General features: G+C 47.4%; 1 protein-coding gene across 9 annotated transcripts in view; it reads right to left on the reverse strand.

The window, feature by feature from the left end:
* The window catches only part of NRP2 (neuropilin 2), a 115,664-nt gene that overhangs the window by 76,335 nt on the left and 17,289 nt on the right, over positions 1 to 22,040 (reverse strand). For all 9 annotated transcript variants that reach the window (XM_019939069.3, XM_019939068.3, XM_019939071.3 and 6 more), the window contains exon 3: positions 4,168 to 4,349. In XM_019939069.3, the coding sequence (XP_019794628.1) occupies positions 4,168 to 4,349 (182 nt within the window). The remainder of the gene's footprint in view (positions 1 to 4,167; positions 4,350 to 22,040) is intronic.

The following is a 22,040-nucleotide window of genomic DNA, read 5'->3' on the forward strand; positions in this document are numbered from 1 at the left end:
ATGAGATGACCTCTCCCCCAGTTTGTTTTTACTATCAGAACCCCAGCTTCTGAAAGCCTCCTCCATGGTCCAGGATGAGGCAGTTTAGCAAAGCCAAGCCAGCTGGCAGGTCTTCAGGTGGCTGAGAGGGATTTTGAAAAGGTTAGCATTTATGGCTGCCCGGCCACTTTGCCAGAGGAAATTAACCCTATTCACAAGTTGCTTCTAGAAAAGGCATCCTGACACTCCCTCCTAGCGTTTGCCCTATTGTCATTCCTTTCCAAGGCAAGGGGAATCACCCCCCACCCTCACCCCCCCGGAGTGGGGAATTTATAGTGGAATCTTTCTTTAGTCCTTGTCATCCATGGGGGACAGGCGCTTCCGCAAAGACACTTAGAAAGCCCAAGAGAGGCCTGGAGAATGTGAGATTCTAAAGTACCCACAGTTTCCAAGGTTCTGTGGTCCTGTAATGGACTGGAGAGACTTTTTTCAATCTGACGTCCTTAAGGCAAAAAGAAAAAAAAAAGTGTGTATCTATCTTCTGACATATGGCTATACACGGGTGTATCCTGTGGCTTATTTTGAATGAAGTAGAAAAACAGTTTTATCCTTTTCATGCAGAAAAGTCAAGCCTGTCCATTACAATCGTGCATCCATCTATAATTGCACCATCTTGCTGTTTGGACTATGGTCAGTGTCAGAAGGCAGGCAGCTGAATATCAAATGTGGAGAAGAGATCTCAGGAAAGGGTGACCATCCCTGGGACAAGGGTTGAGTCTTGCAGTTATCTACCTAATCCAAGAGGCTTTTCTGCAATGTGTTAAAAGGATTAAAGGTTAAAAAAATAGCTCAGTCAATAAATACTCAAGTTTATGCAATGCTAAAATTGTCCATAGAAGCTGGGGGATTTTGGCTGCAGTGAATGATTTCATACCAAAGGACTCTGGTATGAAAAATGCCCACTCCGTGGTTTTTCACTGTAAATTGTATGATAACTCTGCAAGCAGAAGGAGAATCTGCACACATAAGGCTATTGAAAACATGGTGGATTTATCCAAAGATGAGTTGAGGCTGACCACAAGGGTAAATCCAGTTCTTCAATTTAGGAAGTGGGAGTAGGGGGCACCCCAGGTTTTCTCTGTCTGTGAAGAACCCGAGATTTCAGTTTCCAAAATGTCACTGGGCACCACAAAAGAAAACTTGATCTTGAACTTTGGTCAGAAGACAGGAAACAAACACACAAAACCCCCCACATTTTCCAGTGATTCAGTTTCAATGTTACTTTTTAAGTTATTTTAAAATTCCTTTCTCTGTTCTGCTTATGATTTGTGACTTGGGATCACTTAAGTCAGCGAGTTGTTTGGTTTACCCTTTTCTATGTGGACCGTCTGGTCATACACAGACTCTTTCATAAACCACTTCATTCAGGGCAGACACGAACCTCCCTCTCCAGCCACTCACCCCCATCTGTACTGAATTGTGAGTTTATTTCTGTCAGTATAACTCTGCAGCAGAGCCCCGCCTGGGCGATGTGCTGTCCAAGGCTTCCAGAGTCCTCTGTACAGTTGTGTATCTGTTTACAGTTCCCCCTTCTCTCTCTTTATGAATCTGACTAGCAAACACAACTGTGTGCTGTTTAGATTTCTTCAGGATGTTCATGCGTTTCTTTCATGTTCTGTGGATGACATAACTTGGCGTGTTTTCTCTCAGGGCTCCAACAGTGGAGATCTGGGTGTGGGACGTGGCACCTGGAAGAATACTCATCTTCCTAAACTTCTCAGTTTTGAACTTGGCACACCCCGCCCCCTGCACATACACGTGCTTTACGAGGGTTGACTTTCAGGCTGAGAGCTATTCTTTCCAATGGGCATGATGGCATGTGTGAACAGCGCCGAGGCCACTGGGCTCTCACCTCTTTCTTACATTCCCCAGAAGAATGGCTGTTGTCGGCGGTCTGTTACCTCCCACTGCTGCAGTAATCTTTTTCTTCCTTCTGTAGGCAATCCCAGGCCTTAAAGTAGACTGCCCCACTTCTCCATGCCCAAGCCACCTTCCTTGGCTGGCTCCTTTGTTTCTAGGCTTGCTGCCTCATTCAAAATCCTACGTCAGCCTGTCCTCAAAAGAGCAATGCTGAGTTATGATACCTTCTGTGTGTTTTGGCTTTTAAGATCGACTCTTCACATTTGCGTGATGGATAGAGCTAACATTCACGTTTTTGTGTCGATTTCTGGAGGATGTGGCACCATCCTTTGTGAAATACTAAGTTGGGAAACATGAAACAGAGATGAGCTGGAATGGTCCTCCGCACCCTTGTTCTGACTTCCGGCGGCTAGCTCCCTGGATGCCCTTGCTTGGAGCTGTTTTCCTTTCGTGGTCAGCACAGTGGAGCCGAACGGCAGCTTCAGCACTGGGGACCTAGCTACCTAATGGACTTCCCAGGTAACCTACCGGCAAGCCACTCAGCAGCTCCCTCATTTTCACATCCACAGCATGTCAATCATACCTTCACAGTTATTCACTCTGCCTCATATTGTAACAATAGTTTACCTTGCAAGTTACCTATCAATTTACACATTCATCCAATAACATAGACTGTGCATCTGTTCTGTGCTGTGGGTTTACACACTGTCTCCCCAATCAGAAGAGGGCAAACGCCCCGTTTCCTTCCTTCTCTCTTCTCTCTCCCCACTAGTCCCCAGCAGAGGATGGCATAATGAGGGGTCCATCAGTGCCAGTGGCACTGACTGATCTGAATCTCACACAGGACTCAGGGGAATGTGGATGAGGCGATTTGGGTGCCTCACACCAGCCCGAGCCACTGGACACACAGACTGTCAGTCCCTGTGACCTCATGTAGTCAGCTGCATGACGACCCGGGGCAGACGGTCTTTCCTGGGACTCGTGCCCTGGGACGCTCCCGGCTCCCACTCTGGCTCCAACCTTTCACTGGATTCTACGATCTTGTTCTCAGGCAGACAAATCTGGCAAATATTTAGACAGAGTGGATATAAAAAGTGCTTTCAGCAGCTACCACTTCCTTTCAAGAATTGTTTGGCGAAAAAGAAAATATATATGAATAGTTCCCCTCACACTGAACTCAACAGGCGCCGGACTTGGGCCCCTTGATGACAAGGCTGACAGCCTCCCCTTTCAGCAGACTCTGTCCATGAGTTGTAAAACTTGGGCTGCTGGCGAGGGAAACACAGTCGTAGATGGGGTGGGAGCCCCTGAGGTGGGGGGATGGGCAGGGGTGAAGGGAACTGGAGGATAAACTTCACTTAGCCTCAAGATAATGAGCTCACACATGGGAGGGAAGGGCACGCTGCTTGGAGTGCTTCCATGGAGATGCTGAACCAGCGACTTGTGAATCAAAGTTGTCTCTACCCAGTTATGGATATTAAGCATTGGCCCATATTCTCAGGATCTAAAGTAATCTAAGGGGGACCTAATGGAAAGCAAGTGGTCAACTTAAAAGAAAGGCAATGTGCTTCTCCTCTCTTTCTGCTATCTTTATCAGGGTGTTGGCTTCGTCGGCATTTAGGAAGTGTGGGTTCAATGGGTAGACGTGATGCAGTGGAACAGCAGCAGGAATTCCTAGGAGCCATATTTGGGTGTAAAAGCAACTGTGTGACTTTGTTGGTGGTAGTGGTGGTGGTGGGTCATAGTAAGATTTTTAGAGACTCCTAACACTGAAAAGATGATGTCCTTCCGTCCCATGTAATTCCAAAGAAAGGCTGTGTTAAATCATGAAGTAATTAGGAGGACGTTTAACCAAGTTTTGTTTTTACCATGAAGATTATTGTGATTTTTTAAAAAAGACACACGAAAATCAAATTCTTTCCAAAAGTGTTTTTCTATGTAACAGGTTCTCCTATTCTTTCGTTGCCACAAACAATGTTTATCTGCCCAACATGCTGCACCCAAGCACTAACCTGGCAGCTCGCCCTCTTAAACTGGCTGGTAACTTAAACTGGCTTTTCATCTCAGGCTGTCTCCAGGTTCACCTTGAGCCTCTCTTCCCTCCATCAACTTACTTAGGCTGGATAAAATTAGAACCCTTACCACCTGTGTCAACCCACTGGGCTCCATCTATGAGCACATAACTATTACGTAGTTCCCGCACACAGCGCCCCGTAGCCAGACACAGAGGGCGGAGTCCCATCTTCTCTCCACCATGACCACACTGACCTGTCTTGAAGATCTCATAGCGGAGGGAGAAGCCTGCGCCCTGCCGGGCGTAGTCGGAGGTGAACTTGATGTAGAGGACCGAGCCCGAAGAGATAATGGTGGGTGGGGCGATGTTCCCACAGTGTTTTCCCAGGAGGTCTGCGGATTCGCTGTCCCCGTCCCGAATCTCAATGAAGTCATACCTAGGTACGGATGGCACAAAGGGGCACATATGAGAAAAGACCAGTTTTAGGAGATGAAAAGGACTATTTTCTCCCTCCAGCTCAGGTACCTCCATCCACTTCTAGACATTCAGGTGTTTCGTATTCATCAAAGGGCACTTACGTTTGCTTGTAGAGACTGGCAAACATAGATATAGGAAGTTGCATTGCTTTCTGAAAGCCACACAGAACGAGCACCTCAGTGGATGGCTAGACTTTAAGGCCTTGTCTCTTGCTTACATAAGAGCAGTAGCGTCATTCTATCAAATGTCTCAAATATTTTTTTCTTTGTGCCGTAGCACCACTTTTATTTCCATTATGATCTCTCTGAATCTTAGTCTTTTCTTCTTAGCTCTGTGTCTCTGCATGTTACTTAACCCCTTTGAGCGTCAATTTCTTCATCTGTAAGATGAGGATAAAAATATCCACTTCAGGGGATTGGGATGGAGATGGAATGAAAAAACGTAAGGAAGGTGCTAGGCACCGAGTCAGGCACATGGGGGCTGTTTCAGAGAGATTTGTTTATTTTCCTGCCTCTTCCCCAAGTTCAGTTCTCTCCTGGGTCATTTGCTCTTCTCTTTAACGTTTAGTGACAAAGACTCCCCAACCGTGGGCCACCTGCCTCCCTGAGATGACTCTGCAAAGTTCACAACAGCAGTGTCTATCTAGTTAACAACATGTTTTTAAAAGGAGTCAGCACCACATTAGATAAGGCAATAAAAACCTTTCTCCAGGGGCTTCCCTGGTGGCACAGTGGTTATGAATCCGCCTGCCAGTGCAGAGGACACAGGTTCCAGCCCTGGCCCGGGAAGATCCCACATGCTGTGGAGCAACTAAGCCCGTGAGCCACAACTACTGAGCCTGAGCTCTAGGGCCTGTGAGCCACAACTACTGAGCCCATGTGCCACAACTACTGAAGCCCGTGCACCTAGAGCCCGTGCTCCACAACACGAGAAGCCACCGCAATGAGAAGCCTGCGCACCGCAACGAAGACTAGCCCCCGCTCCCCGCAAGTAGAGAAAGCCCGTGCGCAGCAACGAAGACCCAAATGCAGCCAAAAATAAATAAATAAATAAAAATTTTAAAAAACCTTTTTCCAAAAGCAGGGGGTGAGTCCCTGGGGACCCAGCATCTCTGAGCATATAACTATTAGCCTCAGCAAGAGGCAGAGCGGGCTGCCTTCCCCACCCTGAGGCCTGAGTTCATTTCAAAGAGAACCAAACTGGCCCGGGTTGGGGAAGACACCTCAAAGACACCCTTGGCTAGGTCCACGGGACGGCGCACCTACTGTGCCATTTCATCAGTACAGAGGCACATTTTCAGCTTCAATGTGTGGTCTGGCAATCCTCACTGTCCGGCGTCTGTGCTCCTTGTCTGGGCTCCCAGGGAGTACTCCTGTCACAACTGCTGACGTGGAACATTTCTTCCCCACCAGCTCCCTCAAATTGCTGGCCACTGTACCATTATTTACTGAAAACCATCCATCTACCTCTCTCTCCCTGTTTATTTATTTTGCATCAACCTGTTAAAACAACATGTCGGAAATCTCTTCTTTTGGGGTAAAGAGAGGGACCGGGAAGGCTACCCTCCCTGGGATGTGCCACACACACAGGGTCTGTGGGAGCCGGCGGTCTGCAGAAGTGGCTTGTTTGAGCTGGAGTGGCCTGAGGCCTCACCACCGCCCCTGGGAGCCATGTTTCAGATGGCTCAGCCACTTCCCGATAAATAGGCCTTCGAAGGGAGTATATGGAGCAGACCAGGGTTAGTTCATTCTTAAACCCCAGAGGGCTGGAATCCTACAGTCCAAAGAATCGCAGAAGCTGGTTAGAGTCCAGAGAAGAGGAGATGGCAGGGTTTTCCCCCAGGAGCTCTGAAGAGATGGACACAGATTGGGAAAGGCGGGGGTGGGTGGGGGAATCTGTTTAGGTCTTGTGATTTCAGTGTGGGAGATGGTGCTGACTTTGAAAGTGTGCTTCCTCACTTTCAAAACAACAGTGAAAAGACACTTAGCTTGTTCTCAAAGGAAATTCCCCCAAACCTTCTGGAAAACCCCTCCTTTGTATTTCCACGATGAGGTAAGAACTGTTGGACAGTCACTCTCAGCTGAGTATTGGTGATGCCTTCTTCACCAGGGTGCACAACGGTGGAGAAGCACCTATATCCATGGAGCAGACATTACCCAGCTTGCCTGGAGGAGCCAGTGTCCCTCTAGCCCACCCTCATCCCTGAATTAGACAGAACAGGGTTTGGATCCCAGCTCAGACTTATTAGCTGGGTCCCCTCAGGCAAGTCACTCAACCTTTCTGAGCCTCAGAAATGGGGAAAATAAGAGCAAAATAGGGCTACTAGAATTTTTCTCCTAGGGTTTTTTCTGAAATTTAAGTGACCCACATCATCTATATAAAGTGTCCCAGCACGTGCCTCATGAGTGTTCATGGGAATTTCTTGTATTTTCACATTTCAGAGGACAAGCAGCTGAGCCGTAGTGCAGAAGCGACTTTCTCTAAGAGACAGAGCAAGTGAGCAGAGATGCAGTATAAGAGGGAATGTACATCTGTTCAAACATTTTGGAAGGCATTTTGGCAAAAATGTGAAAAGAGTTAATATGTACACATCCTTTGATCCTAGCAATCCCACTGCTAGGATTTTTCCTAGGAAAATAATCAGACAATTGTGCAAAGATGTATATGCATCTTTGTGTGTATATATTTTAAAAAGCATGTGAAAACGGGCTTCCCTGGTGGCACAGGGGTTGAGAGTCCGCCTGCCGATGCAGGGGACGCGGGTTCGTGCCCCGGTCTGGGAAGATCCCACATGCCGCGGAGCGGCTGGGCCCGTGAACCATGGCCGCTGAGCCTGCGCGTCCGGAGCCTGTGCTCCGCAACGGGAGAGGTCACGGCGGTGAGAGGCCCGCGTACCGCAAAAAAAAAAAAAAAAGCATGTGAAAAGTGAAAAGATGCTCTGTTTATACACAGCATTGTGTCTAAATGTCCAACAGCAGTGGTGGGTAGATGAATTTTGGATATTTATAAAATGGAACACTCCACTGCTATAGTAAAAGTGCTATAGGTCTAGTTTTTTTTTTTTTTTTTTGCTTTTAAGGAAAAATGTCCACGATATATTGTTACATTGAAAAAAAGCAGGTTTTTTAAAAAGTATGCTTTAAAATATATATAGGTATATATATTTCCTTGCATATACATACAGAAAAAGTCTGAAAGCATATAGACTAAACTAGGGACTTCCCTGGTGGCGCAGTGGTTAGGAATCCACCTGTCAATGCAGGGGACACGGGTTTGAGCCCTGGTCCAGGAAGATCCCACATGCCGCGGAGCAACTAAGCCCGTGAGCCACAACTACTGAGCCTGTGTGCCTAGAGCCCGTGCTCCGCAACAAGAGAAGCCACCGCAACGAGAAGCCCGCACACCGCAAGGAAGAGCAGGCCCCGCTCGCCACAACTAGAGAAAGCCTGCGTGCAGCAACGAAGACCCAACGCAGCCAAAAAGAAAGAAAGAAATTGAAAAAAAAGAATATAGACTAAAATATTAACAGTGGTGAAATATATATATGGATGGTGGGATAATCTGTAATTTTTACTTTCTTCTATTATCTGAATTGTTTACAGCGAGCCTGCATTTCTTTAAAATATGTAAAATAACGATACTTCCATAAAGAATTTTTTCCAAAGTAGAAGAGCTGAGAAAAATAATCCAGCTCTCAAAATTTTGCAGACAAAAAATGCCATCATCATCATGACAATCATCACCCATCTCACAGAATCACCGTAAGGACTAAATAAGACATAGCTTGTTGGAGCACCTAGAATAATACCAGGGACATGGCCCACACTCAGTGAATACTTTAAAAAAATGTTTTTACAGACTACCAGATAGCTCCAGTGTTTGTGTTGCCAATTTCTATAGGAAGGACAAAAAAAGGCCCTGACATCCCACTGGCTTGTTCATCAGAAGCGGAGGGTTTTATCTGGTTGCCTAAACACCTGTGGAGTAATCTAGGGGATTAACAGAATCAGAGATGAAGCAAGGCTACCCAGCACATGTCATAGCTGTAAACTTGCCTCAATTTACTCAACGGATATACCACCCAAATCCTTTTGGGTAATGCGGCCAGCTGCAAATACATCCCTACATAACTACGTACACATATAGTGAAGAGAGGCATTTTTGGAAAAGGTTTATATAAATTAATCATATCATACAGTTTCTCTCTGAGCTTGTTTTTTTTTTTTTTTTTTTTCGGTATGCGGGCCTCTCACTGTTGTGGCCTCTCCCATTAGCGGAGCACAGGCTCCGGACGCTCAGGCTCAGTGGCCATGGCTCACGGGCCCAGCCGCTTCGCAGCATGTGGGATCCTCCCAGACCGGGGCACGAACCCATGTCCCCTGCATCGGCAGGCGGACTCTCAACCACTGTGCCACCAGGGAAGCCCTCTGAGCTTGTTATTTAAAGGACCCCTCTGGTGAGTCCTTTTGTGAAGTAAATAATCAGTCCTTACTTCAACTTCTTAGAAAAGCTGGATTTTCCTATCCAGTTTGCTTGAGGGGAAAGCGACCAGTCACAGTTAGGCAGCTAACACCCGCCCTTCCCTTCAGTGTCGGGGTTCTGCCCTGTAGACAAGCCCCAGCTAACCACCAGGTCTTCTGGCTGGGGTTTTTGTATGAAGGGCATATTCCAACTGACATGCTGACTCCACACAGAATGTCTCATTTACCTCCTGTGTGACTGACTCATTTGGGGAAATTTTTTCTTATCGGGGATTTGCTACAGCTGGAGTAAATCTCCTTAGAAATTTCAGTGTTGTCAGGTTCATTTGTGAAGACCTAGCGGAGACTTAGGAACTTTGTGGCCTTGGAATAGATCTGACTTTGCATCTAGCATCTAATAACCAGCATTTGTTTGGTAAAGGAATCTGGGCTGCAAACTCAGAGCTCACCCCAACGATAGTCATGTAGGATAACCTGAAAAGCCATTCCTCTTATTCATCTTCTGGAAGGAGACAGAAACCAGCTAACAGACATATTAACTATTGTGTTTGCATTTCATTGTTCCTAATCTCCCTCAGATGAAAAAATTCCTTTCAAAGCTTTAACACTACCTTTTCTTATTTTATTTATTTACTTTCCTAAGCTGAAGTAGCCATCTCTACTCCAGTTCTTTTTTTCTCTCTAAAATGGTTCCCCAAGTACCTTTTTACTTTTCACAGATTCCGACACCTGTATGTTGAGCATTTGTCTAATGAATGCTTTCTGTACTTTCTTTCTTGACTTCAAAGTCTTAATTTCTCTCCCCAAATCCACATTTTGGGCGTGGGAATCTTGATGGTGGAATTAATTATAAGAGTCCACAGGAGAGATATGAAAAAGCAACAGTCTCATCTCTTCTTCTCATCACTAGGCAGACATGAAAAGAAGCTTTCTACTTTCCATAACTCTACCCACACTTGATGCTGCCCAGCAGGCCACCAAAGGCTGGGTCAGCCAACCGAGGCTGTGCTGGAAGATTTACCACGTGGAGGCCCCTTCTCCCAGGGCTGGATAATGTCTAGCCCCATCCAGAGTCTACCTTTATGGATGTCACACAGAACTGCTTGTGAGGGGATTTCTATATCGTAGGCAGAGTACTTAGCTGCTCCAAGGAAGAACGCTGTGCCCATTTTTTGGGATTTCTCTACACATCTAAGCACCTCTGCAACCAAGTCCTGAAGCCATAAACTTTGCCAGCCAGGCAATACCTCCTCTCATGCTACTTGCATCATGAATGTTTAAGCCATCACGTTCTGGACATGGCAAGTTCTTTCCAGCCCCTGGGCTTTGCACTTTCTCTTCCCTCTGCCTGCAATACTCTTTGTTAGCCTTTGCTCTGTCTGGTAACTTCTCATTCTTCTGAGTGCGAATGTCACCTCCGCTGAGAAGCCTGCCCTAGTTACCTCATTTCATCTGGCATGCCCTTATTTTCTACCTCACCACCCTCTCATTGCCTTTCTGGCTGTTACCATAATTTGTAAGGTTTTGTCAATATACTTTCTTTGTTTAGAATCTGTGTCCTCCACTAGACAATAAGCACCACGAGGGTAAGAACCTCACCTTTTCACGGATGAATTTATAATACTTGCACGGTGCCCAGCACATAGGAGGGCTCACTAACTTTTTGTTGAGTGAATAAATGATTGAGGGACCTGAGGTTGACGTTACATGTTAAGAAGAACGAACTCTGCTTTTGAGGGGTTCGGTCCATTTTACACTCTGCATTTGGGCACCAACACACTCACTCAGCTATTCTGGTTGTATCTGGAAACCAAAATGTTGCCTTGTGACTTGAAAACATGAAATATAACATTTTGAGTGGAAGAAATATCTCAAATCATGCTGACAGCGTTTTCTCTATTAGCGGCAAACAAATCAACTATAATTAAAATGCTGTCAAAGTGATTTGAGATTTTTCTCACACTTTCAAAGTTCCATATTTCATGAGTAGATTATCCAGGCCAGAGAATTTACCACCTCCTGGAGTGCCTTTCTTACAGGAATCTCAAAGACATCTACAAACACTGTCTTATTAATCCTTGCATTAAAACCTGCAGGGACAACAGGAGGAAAAAACAACACTGTCATGCACAACTTTCTCCACAAAGAAGCTGCCTGAGAGCCTAAGAGGCTGTGAGGTAGGTCTGCATGATGCCGAAGTTTCTGGTCCATTCAGGCCCAAAGCCAGGTCGCCTGGTCTCCAGCTTAGCAGGGACATCCAGCTCTTATGGAGAAATCAGCTAGCTGTCAGGTCGGGTTTTTTAAGAAGCCATTTTTATAGCCTTGAATTTTTCCCTTTCACTGGTACCACTTTTATAAGAAGCTGGTATATCAATGAGAAGAGCTCCCATTTACTGAGCCTTCACAGTGGGCTAGATCCTCACTCCATGTAGACAGTATTTCATTCAATCCTCACTTAATACACACCAGGCCCTGATATGATTACCATCCATTTGCAGATGTAGAGGCTGAGGCTCAGGGAGATTAAGCGACCTGCCCAAAGTCACACGACAAGGAAAGGCCAGAGGCAGGCTCTGCCCAGGCGGTTTCACTCCAGGGCACACGGACCTCGCCTCTGTCCTCTGGCCTCGTTGTTGCATGAAGATTGGAGAGCAGTGGGAATGCCAGATTGCCAGAACACTGTAACATTAGAAGGTGCCAGGTGCAAAGACACCTCTCCGTCTCAGTTAGAGACTTAACAGAATCTCACTCGTTTTATCTAGCTGTTTTGTTTAAACAAAGCCTGTAGGACTCGCCAAATTTAATAGACAAATCACCCATAGATGCAGTGAACAGATTTGGAATTCACGGTTTCAAGACTCATCCAGTAGAAATCCAGCTTGTAAGTGTTCAGATGGGATAACATATTAATTTTTGTAACTGAAGTATTTTTATAAGTACATATATACCCATAGGCGAACATATGGTCCATTGGGTGAGAAAACAGTATCCTGTGTGTTTATACGCTCTTATAGTATCATCTAGAGCAGATATTTTTCAGCCCATGGATTTCCAGTAGGGTCCACAGATGAGTCTCAGTAGGTTGGGGAACCCCTACAATCCTATGCAGAAATTTTGTGTGTTTGTGTGTACACACATTTTCCTAGGGAAGGGGTCTGGGACCCAAAAAAAATTTTTTTTAATTGCACAGAAACATATCTGTCTACAGGGCTGTGCGTACTCTGGGAAATGCAGTGCATGGGTTTTGTGGACAGACCCAGCTGGTTCCTGGCACATGCTAGTGGTATGATTTCAGGCAAGGCATGGATCTTCTCTGAGCCTCAGTTTCTTCATCTATAAAATGGAAATAATACGCCCCACCTTGTGGGATTGCTGAAAGGTTCGTGAAGGTATATACAGGCCCAGCACAGCACTGGGTGCCTTAGAGAGTGCCTGCAAGGCACTGGCCATTTTGATTCTTACCTGGGTTCTACAAAATAGGATGGCAGACTTGGGGGAGAGAAGAGTTACATACACACGATGCTTTGGAAACTGAACAGGTGAAGATGAAATGAAAAGTAATAAATTTACAGACAGTCTCAGTGTTCCCCAACCTCAGTGCTATAGAGGGTGGTTTCGAAAAATCCTCCTCCTGTACAAACCCATCAACAGTGCTTCATCACTTGAGTTTTTGAGAATTCGTTTCAGTCTCATGTTTCCGAACCCAGGCTATGGAACCAGCCAGCCAGGCTGGGTTCAAAACCACCTCCACTCCCATTTGCTGGGTCTTGAAGAGCTAGGCACTCAACCTCCCTAGATTTGGTGAGTTAATGCATGTCAACAGCTCAGCACGGGGCCAGGCACATAGTAAATGCTCAATAAATAAATGTTAGTTGTTATTGCTGCTGCTGCTATCATCATTTGTTGTGTTGTCTGACTCCATATCATTATTATGTCTTACCTAACTTATTACCATTATTTGCTCTCTAACTCCAAGGACTCACACACCGCATCGGTCTGTGTATTTGCGTGGTGCCGAGTGCCTTTTTAATAGCAGCTGTTAGCACTTTCATTTTCCTCCTTTACTTCTTCCCATCCCGAATCTCTGATATTTTGAGCTTATTAGCAATCCCCTCACAGCCAGGGTCACCAGGGCTCTTTAGAAGGGAGGAAATCTGACCACCCAGCAAAGGAAGTATGCAAAGAGAACAACCCAAAACAAACTGAAGGAGTTATTCCAAAAAACCTTGAAGGCAAGAAAATGGAAACTACAAACAACATCTATTTATAATTGCTGGTGGTTTTTCCGCAGAAGCCCTGGGATGATGGAGAGGGCCCGCCGGTCTCATTGTTCCTGCGGAGCAGGCTGCCAAGAACGCCTCGCAATGTGAGGAAGGAGGCCGCTCCAGACACCGCGTCTGATAAGTCTCACTGTAGATGAACTTTCAGAGAATCAAGGGCACACAGCAAGGCCGGCGTCACTTCTCCCTGACCCTCTGGCCAAACACCACTCCCTCCACTGACCGGCTCCCCAGCAAGCACGTTCCTCAGGTCCTGTGGCCACAGACCTCCTCTGCTCCTGCAGACAGGCTTGGATGGGACGTATTTGCTTATGCAAGGAAGGATTTTCGAAGCAACCGGTGCTAATGTGAAGTTTAAGGCTTTTGGGCAGGCTGTTGTCAGCAGGACTGTTGAGTGTTGCTTTCTGTCTGCTCTGTGCATCTATAAAATCCTCACCCTCTGCAGTCAGCTCAGAGGACCCCATGCTAGCATTCTGTAACAATATAGGGTAGAAAGCAGACAAGAGTAGCCCACAATTTGTGTCCCTTCACCACTAGGCTGGTGCTCAGATGGGAAGGTGAACTGCAGCAGGGCCAGAGACTTGCTGAATTGTTCTAAGCTGGCCTGGGTCAATCGAACATGCCTCAGTTTGCCTCGTCTCATAAATGGCTACAGGGACCACGCCTCTGTGCCTCTCAGGGCTGATGGGTAAGCCACTGAGGGGAAATCAGAGTACACCATTCCTCGGCCTGGTGTGCCGGCAGCGTCCCTGAACTTGGCCAGGTGAACAGTTCCCTCTGGGACAGGTGCTCACCAACCCTGGCTCCCAGAGGGTCTGATTGTGGGAGTGAATCATAACCTCTCCATCTGTCTGAAAAATGGGAGCCTGCTGGGAACGAGGTGTGCTGGGCACTAGGGAATCAATCACAGCATCGAAAAAGTCTTCTATGTGTTTTCCTGGGATCAAGGCTCCCAGTCGTTTTTCTATCCCCCTTTGCTGGCATCCAGCCTCCATAACAAAAGTCAGAAAGTACAAAACTTGTCTGAAAAATGTGCCATGCGGAAATGCAAGCAGGGGACAGCTTGGGGAGCAGGTGGCAGGTGTGACGGGCCCTGTCCTTGCATTTCATTCACCCTGAGCTTCAGGTTACAGAGCTCAGAGGTTCGCCCCGGCTCCAGGGGCAAACTTGTCACTACTGTGCAAATGCAGAAAGCACGGTGGTGTGGAAATGATGGGTCTGCACTAACATCCAAGCAGGAAGGGGCTGCTGCCACGCCAGGGTGGAGACTGAGGCCAGTGCTCGCGGGCCAGACAGCTGGGACTGCTTCCACCTCTCCAAACGGCCGCTTGGTAAGCTTTCGCTGATGGCTGTGTTCTGAAGGCCCCGGGGCTGTCAGAGCAAAAGCAGGCCTGTCCACGCAGGGCGCATGAAAGCGCTCGCCTCTCCCCACCATGGAAACGCCCCTCTGTTCCGAAAGAAGCAGCTGCCGTTTGGTGGGGTGGAGTAGAAGCTGTGAAGGTGCAGAATGTTGGATACTCTTGGCTGAAGGCTCAGTCAGACCAGAAAGAAAGATGCCTAGAAAGGAACCAGCTCCTGCAGGAAAGGGAACCAGATTGCAGGAAGTCTCCTCACGGGATGGGAACGGTGTGAGTCAGACCTTAAAGCACTTCTATTTATCCCACAGCCAGAGCACGCTCTTTGCTCTGCGTGCAGAGCCGTTGGCTGGCGCGAAGGCCACCTCCTTGCGGTGGCCGGCAGGGTCCTCACAGCGTGGGGAGGCAGCATCAGCGCCAGGGAAGAGCTCTGGGGGCTGCACAAGAAGAGCCCTTGCGGGCAGTAGGGCAGTAGAGACCGACCCCCTACCCACCCCAGAAGAGGAGTCAGTACCCCGACGTTTAACCCAGCGGCCTGCCCGGGGGCTGGGACTAAATCCTGTATCTGCTTGGACCTCAGTTTCCCAGCAGATAAGACCAAAACAATAACGATACTTTCTTACCCTCCTACTGCTCTCAAAGGGATGACACAGGGATAAGTCACTTTGAACATTTAGATGAAAGGTGCTCTATAAACCCGAGGTCTCATCAACTGTAATTGTTACGGTAATTATTTTAATGATAATAATGATGATAACGGGGCGGAGGGGGTATGGGGCGGGAACAAAACCTCCTACCTTGAGACCAAGAAAAATCCTCCCGTTAAAACCCGCCGCACGGATTCCCTCCGCTCCTCGGTCTCAACCATCTCTTTCAAACTACCAGTTCCTGGGCTGAAGTATTATTGACTCCTTTCCTTTCCAACGAAACAATGATTTGTTCCACCGTTTTCCCTCTCACTCACTCCCCAGTGTGTCTGGCTTCACCCTGACAGCTCAGCCGTGGGCTGTTTACAGGCTTCACTCACCCTCCACGACTCCGGTGCAGCTCCACTGACACTAAAGGCAGGAGAATTCTCTCTGTGTGAGGAATCAATTACTTCCGCTGACACTCTATTACTAGCCCTCACATCTTCGGATTCCAGACGGAGAGTGAGGTGATGGGGGAATGACAGGGAATTTGAAGAAGACGGCGAGGGGGGCTGTGCGGGACAGGGGCGGAGGTGGATGACAGAGAGGCAGAAAGAGACAACTGACTGAGAGGAAGGCCTCCAGCTCGCATTTAAAGACACAGAAAGCTCTCTCTCCCTCCTTGACTGCCCTGTCGGCACCCGGAGGTGACCACGTGGCAGGAAGAGGTAAAGAAAAGGAAGAAAGAGAAAAGGAAAAGAAAAGACTTGTCAAGTATATCTAAGGAAATCAGAGAGGCCCCAAATACCTAAGCCTTGGGACAGCAGATGACAGCTCTAGGCACAAGGACACAGGTATACGAAGGCAGCTTTGGGCAGCAGGCTTCAAATCCCAGCCCTACCATTATTATCTGTGTGATTTCTCTGGGCCTCAGTGTCCCCATCTGTTAAATGGGAATAACAGCAGTACCAGCCCCAAAGCATTGTTATAAGAGTAACACATGGAAAGTTCTTGGTGTAGTAGCACCTGACACCTGTCAGTAGCTGAATAAATATTTGCTATTATTGTCCAACTGACAATCCCTCCATACCACCTACAAACATACGATGGAGCCCCTAATGGGGCAGAGCAGAAACATTTATAGAGACTGCCAAGATGCTTGGCTACAAAGCCAGGGAAAAAGCATAAAAAATCATGCGAATTTTCCTTTATCACGTGGAGTTTTTTGCTGCCCTCCTAAACCTAAGCCCAACTCACACTTCTTCTTTCTTCTCCTTTTTCAAGTTTTACTTTGAACCAGCTAACATTTTTCACGGATTTTCCTTCTAGGAAAAAAAGGTTTGATTATGTAAATTAAATACAACCATCTACTCTGCAATCAGCTGAGATGAGGTGTGAGGCGCAGGTCTCATAATGAAGGACGATTATGGAAGATCTTTTCTAGAAGGAAAGACAAGGGCAGCTAATTTTTTTTTTTTTTCTGGGATGATTTATCCAGGCAAAAGTAGAAGAATGGAATTAAATATTCTGTTGAGTTTCTCTTGATCCAAAGGTTTCAACTGCCCCGCCACTAAAAAGGACAAAACAAAGAGAATACTTTTTTTTTCTAAACGACTCATGACTACCAGAAAACACACAAATCCCTTTTTAGAAAAATCTAATTTCTCTACTTCATCTATTTCCTTCTCCTGTCTACCCCTCCACACCCAGAGCTCCCAATGAATTTCTTAAGACAGACTCTCACCCGGTGTAATTAGATGGGAGAATTACATGGAGCTACATGGGGTGAGATGCTGGGCTTCTGGGACCTCTGGGTTCAGAGAAGGTGCCAGGCTTGAGAGCCAGAACAGTGGGATTGTGTACTAGAAAACCTCAAGTCATTTTCTCAATGAGAAGATAAAAATGCATTGTTAGGAAGGACATCCACAGTGAAGCTTGCATTTGGAGAGTTGCGATTGCAACACAGCATATTTAAAAACAAACTGCCAAAAATAACCGTTGTCCCAACTGCTCTTTAACCTTGGTAGGCGGAGAACAATCTGCGGTGTTTTCCCCCACTTCTTCAGCGAGCTAAGCTGCTGGGTGGAGTCCCTGGTCAAGGCTGGTGAGTGTGGGGTTGGCTGCCAGCTGAGCTCGAGGCGGCAGGAGTGTTCCCGTTTATTGCACCGCGTACCTGGAGGGGATCTGTTTCTGTCATTAGCAGGGTTGCTGTGATACAGAAAAGTATTGCTGCTCATTGGTTCCTTGGGGGAATCAGAATAGTTCTGTGGCTGAGCGGGCAGTAAATCTGTAACAATGTCATGAGTAATCAACCTAGGATCTCTCCCGAGTGCAAGACACCCTCTTGAACCACAGAGAACTCTCACTCTGCTCTGAGTTCCAGAGACCAGCTGAAGCCACGCGTCTAATTGGGCATTGTGCCCTCCTGCCCTCTATTCGTAGGAAAGAGATGTGTGTACACAGGGAGTCTTGTGTAGGAGTAAACTGACGAGCGGAGCTTAATGCAGAGTGTTACCCAGACTTTCCCAGGCCATACCCCACTTTTAGGCATTAAATTGCAGGGGGGGATGGTCCCTGGATATAGGGTATGAAACTGCAGAAACTCTCTGACCAGGGAGAGCGGGACAGCAGAGAGTCCCCATCGTCTCACTCTTTCCTGCTTCCTGACCACAGCCCCTCGCTGAGATACTGGAAGTTGTCTGGCCAGGCAATAAAATTAAATAGCATTGCCCAGTCATCTCTTCACCGAGAAGGGGGTTTGTATCAACAAGCCACTAGGATGGCCCTACATTACTGTGGTTCCTGAAGACATCAAAGTCTCTCCCCTTCTTGCCTTTGACATGATGCTCTCTGCCTGGGCCACCAGCGCTACCGCCATCCCCTTTGCCTGGCTAACTTCTTCAGGATCAGTGTAGGCATCGCCTCCTCCAGGGAGCCTTCCCTGATCTCCTCAGCCAAGGGTAGATCCCAGGGCTCATATCACGTCCCCGGTCAGAATGCATGGTGTTGGCGGAGGCAATAGAGCATGAGAGTAAAGAGCTCAGGTTGCAAAGTAGTGTGTTCTGGTTTCAAATCCCTTCTCTGCACTTTTTTTTTTAACATCTTTATTGGAGTATAATTGCTTTACAATGGTGTGTTAGTTTCTGCTTTATAACAGAGTGAATCAGCTATACATATACATATATCCCCATATCTCCTCCCTCTTGCATCTCCCTCCACCCTCCCTATCCCACCCCTTTAGGTGGTCACAAAGCACCGAGCTGATCTCCCTGTGCTATGAGGCTGCTTCCCACTAGCTATCTGTTTTACATTTGGTAGTTTATATATGTCCATGCCACTCTCTCACTTCGTCCCATTCTCTGCCACCTTCAAGAGTGCAACTCGGGCCAGTTGCTTACCTTCTTTGAGCCCAAGGTTCTTCATTTGTAAAATGGGAAGAGTAACAACCACTTCCCATTTCACGATTTGTTGCAAGGATCGAATGAGATGATGTATGTAAAGCACTTGGCAGTGTCAGGCTCACATGTGGCAACTTTATCATCAGTAACCACGTATTTTTTTACTTGCTTCCTCCTTCCAAACTCTAAATTTCATAGGGTCAAAGAGTACAATTTACTTACTCATCACTGAATTCCCAAGGCTATCATCATGCTTGGCACACAGCAGATGTTTAATAACTAGGAACGAATGAAAGGTCTATTGCCACTTTGCCGATGAAAGACCAAGTCACAGAGAGCTTAGTGACTTCTGTGATCCCGTGTCTTACCTTCCTGCTGTCATTATGTCACATCACAAGATGGACGACTAGGGAAGACACCTCTGTTGACCTTCCAATGCGGGTTCATGCCATGCTGACTTACATCCTGGCAACCCAGATGTAAAAATCTCACTGACACAATCATCTGCATGTCCCTGCTCAGCCCCCTCTAGGACTAGGCACCTTAGAGGGTAGAGGTGAGACACACGTGGCCCGTGCCCTTAGAGAACTTACGTGCTCAGAACACAGGATGACCACGCACGAACAAACAGCAAGCGAATCAGGGCAATAGGCAACGCTTGGGGAGTTCCGAGTAGGGGGCCCTGAAAGAGAGCTGGAGGAATCAAGGACTCCAAGGGGGAATGGAGGGGAGCGTGCCGTGGGGCACTGGAGGGGCGAGGGAGGAGAGTCTGACCCCTGGCCCTCACAGGGTCTCCTGCAGATGTAGTAAGGTTGTATGTGGTTGTATGTGGAGGACGTTTATTGAGCACAGGGAATCTTCGCTGGCCCGCTGGGGAAGGGCCAGATTACCGAGGTCTGGTATGTTCCCTCTGTTGCCCGTAGTCAACTTATCAACCTGGGAAAGTGCCCCCTTCCTAAGATAGCATCCCCTACTTTGGGAGAAGCACACGCATCTTCTAAGATTTAGAGAGCTCCTCTGGCCGTAAATAAACACAAGGGCACTTTGTTTATCCAGCACACTTAGCTAGAGGCCCAATATCCCCCCAAACCTCAAATATCCAGAATGTGGGTGGGGCAGGGTGGAGGGATAGTTTCAGAAGAAAAGATGGTGAGCAGCTCAACTAATGCCGAGGACTCCATGCACTGATGCTCTCACACTCTGTCCCCGGGAGACCACCCTAGTACGCACTCTGCTATGAGCGTGGCTGACTAAAGCAAACCAGACATGCTGGCCCTGGGACTGCACTGGCCTGGGACAATAGCTTAGACCCCAGACTAAACACTTCCCAACAGACACCGAAACCTCCTGAAGCAAAATCCATACCCACAATAAAAGGGTAAAAAGAGGTCAGAGGGGTATACTCATAACAGAAGATGACAGCAAGAGTATCGATAGAAAAAAGTCACACATTCCCCCAACGTACAAAGACGCTAACCCAGTTGCGAATTTATTGTGTATCTACGTAAACAAGAGACTGAAATCTTGCAAAGTAGTTACCATTGTCAAAGTTTTGCAGATGACGACACTGAGGCCTGGGAAGTTTAAAATGTCAACAAAAACTCATATCTAGATCTATCTGACCCAAACATGAAATTACCCAGCCTCTGTCAAGTTTAGAATTAGAAGCCTGAATCATTGAGGAAAAGTTGACTCACCTTAGCATTAATTTTGTTGAAGAAGACAAGGAAGCACGGCACATGACTTAGAATGTTCTTAATCAGAAGTCTTTCTAAAGAGGAACTTTTGCAACTTTAGAGGAGTATGTTTTAGATCTGGAAATTTCAATGAGGCATGGTAAATGAGATTCGTTGTGCTGAACATACACATCAAATTATCAGTATAGGTCTCTGTGTGGGTTTTTCAGCCTAAGAAATGTTCTGTCAAGTCTTCCTAGTGGTTTTCGCACTTTCTGAAGCATGTTTTTCAAGATATCCATCTGGAAATAACCAGTTCTTAAAAGGACCTAGACTCTTGATTCTGGTTTTCTTTGGGCCTCCGGGATGGGCTGGGATGCTAGGCTTGTGCGAGGGCTCGTGAATAAGCTGTGTATCCTACACAGGTGGGTGTTTTCAAGAATACATATACTTTAGATCTCAGAAAGGGAAAAAAGAATACTCAGGTTTGCATGCATGTGCTTCTAAAGCCCTAAGGTTCAGGCACTTGTCTGATGACTCAAGTGAAAGGCAGTAGCACGGTCCTCCTGCCCACCACGGGGAATGAAGTGGCTTCTCCCTGTTTGCTCAGATGGCCCTGAGTCCTGCCCTTTTGTCCACAGGGGTTTCTGGATTCTGCCTGCAGTCGGTGACTAGGCCTCAGAGCAGCCTGTGGGTGCTGGGGCTTGGATTCCTGCGGACGGCCAGAGGGAGGAGTTGGGAGCTCACTGCAGATGGTGGCCTCGGACTGTACTGACTCAGGCAAAACCGGGGCTGGTGAGTGAAAGTTTCCAAGCAGACGGCAGACTTAAATGGAACAAAATTAGCAAGCGACGGTTAGGGGAAAAGGTCTGTCTGTCTGGGGTTTATTCACCCACGGGCTCCACCTTTAGGATGTGGATTTCGAGGGACAAGCCGCCAAAGGCTTAGGGGCCACCAGCCAGGCTAATCCTCTCATAGCAGGGCCCATGCCCAGGTCATGGGGCCATCTTTGCAGTTAATCCTGCACAAAGGAAGAAGAGGGGAAAACAGAAAAGGGCAGGCATGCTGACCACTGCCCTTTTTGCACAGCGGGGCTGGTTGTTTTTTTTTTCCCTGACGTTCTTACTCATATTTCGTTTTGCAGGGAATGTTGCTGCTGCATGCTCTCCTCGGAAGGCCCTTTGGGCCGTTTTCTCTTGGTACGTGTCTACCCTGCGGGCCTTGAGAGCCAAACCCAATTGGAAACATGCACCGAAACGAAAAGAGAAAGGATGCTAATTTCCTCTGATAGTAAGTGCTTTCCAACCCGGGAGCTCCCTTGGAAGGAAAATGAGAGCGGGAGAGAAGAGAAACAGGACAGAATCTTCAGGACTGTCCCCTTCACAAGAAAGTGAAACAAGGCAGTGGGGGAGGAGGAACCCATTTAACCCTGAACGCAGGTGGCAGTGAAGACTGTTAAAAATACCTTGCGGGCTTCCCTGGTGGCGCAGTGGTTGGGAGTCTGCCTGCCGGTGCAGGGGACGCGGGTTTGAGCCCTGGTCTGGGAAGATCTCACGTGCCGTGGAGCGGCTGGCCCCGTGAGCCATGGTTACTGAGCCTGCGCGTCTGGAGCCTGTGCTCCGCAGCGGGAGGGGCCGCGATAGTGAGAGGCCCGCGCACCGCGATGAGGAGTGGCCCCCACTTGCTGCAACTGGAGAAAGCCTCGCACAGAAACGAAGAGCCAACACAGCCATAAATAAATAAATAAAAAATAAAATTTAAAAAAAAAAAAAAAATACCTTGCAGGGTGAGAGATGGAGAGAACCGGATGTGTCTTTCTAAGTAGAGAAAT

The sequence above is a fragment of the Tursiops truncatus genome, chromosome 7 (genome assembly GCF_011762595.2).
Source record: "Tursiops truncatus isolate mTurTru1 chromosome 7, mTurTru1.mat.Y, whole genome shotgun sequence".
Taxonomy (NCBI): domain Eukaryota; kingdom Metazoa; phylum Chordata; class Mammalia; order Artiodactyla; family Delphinidae; genus Tursiops; species Tursiops truncatus.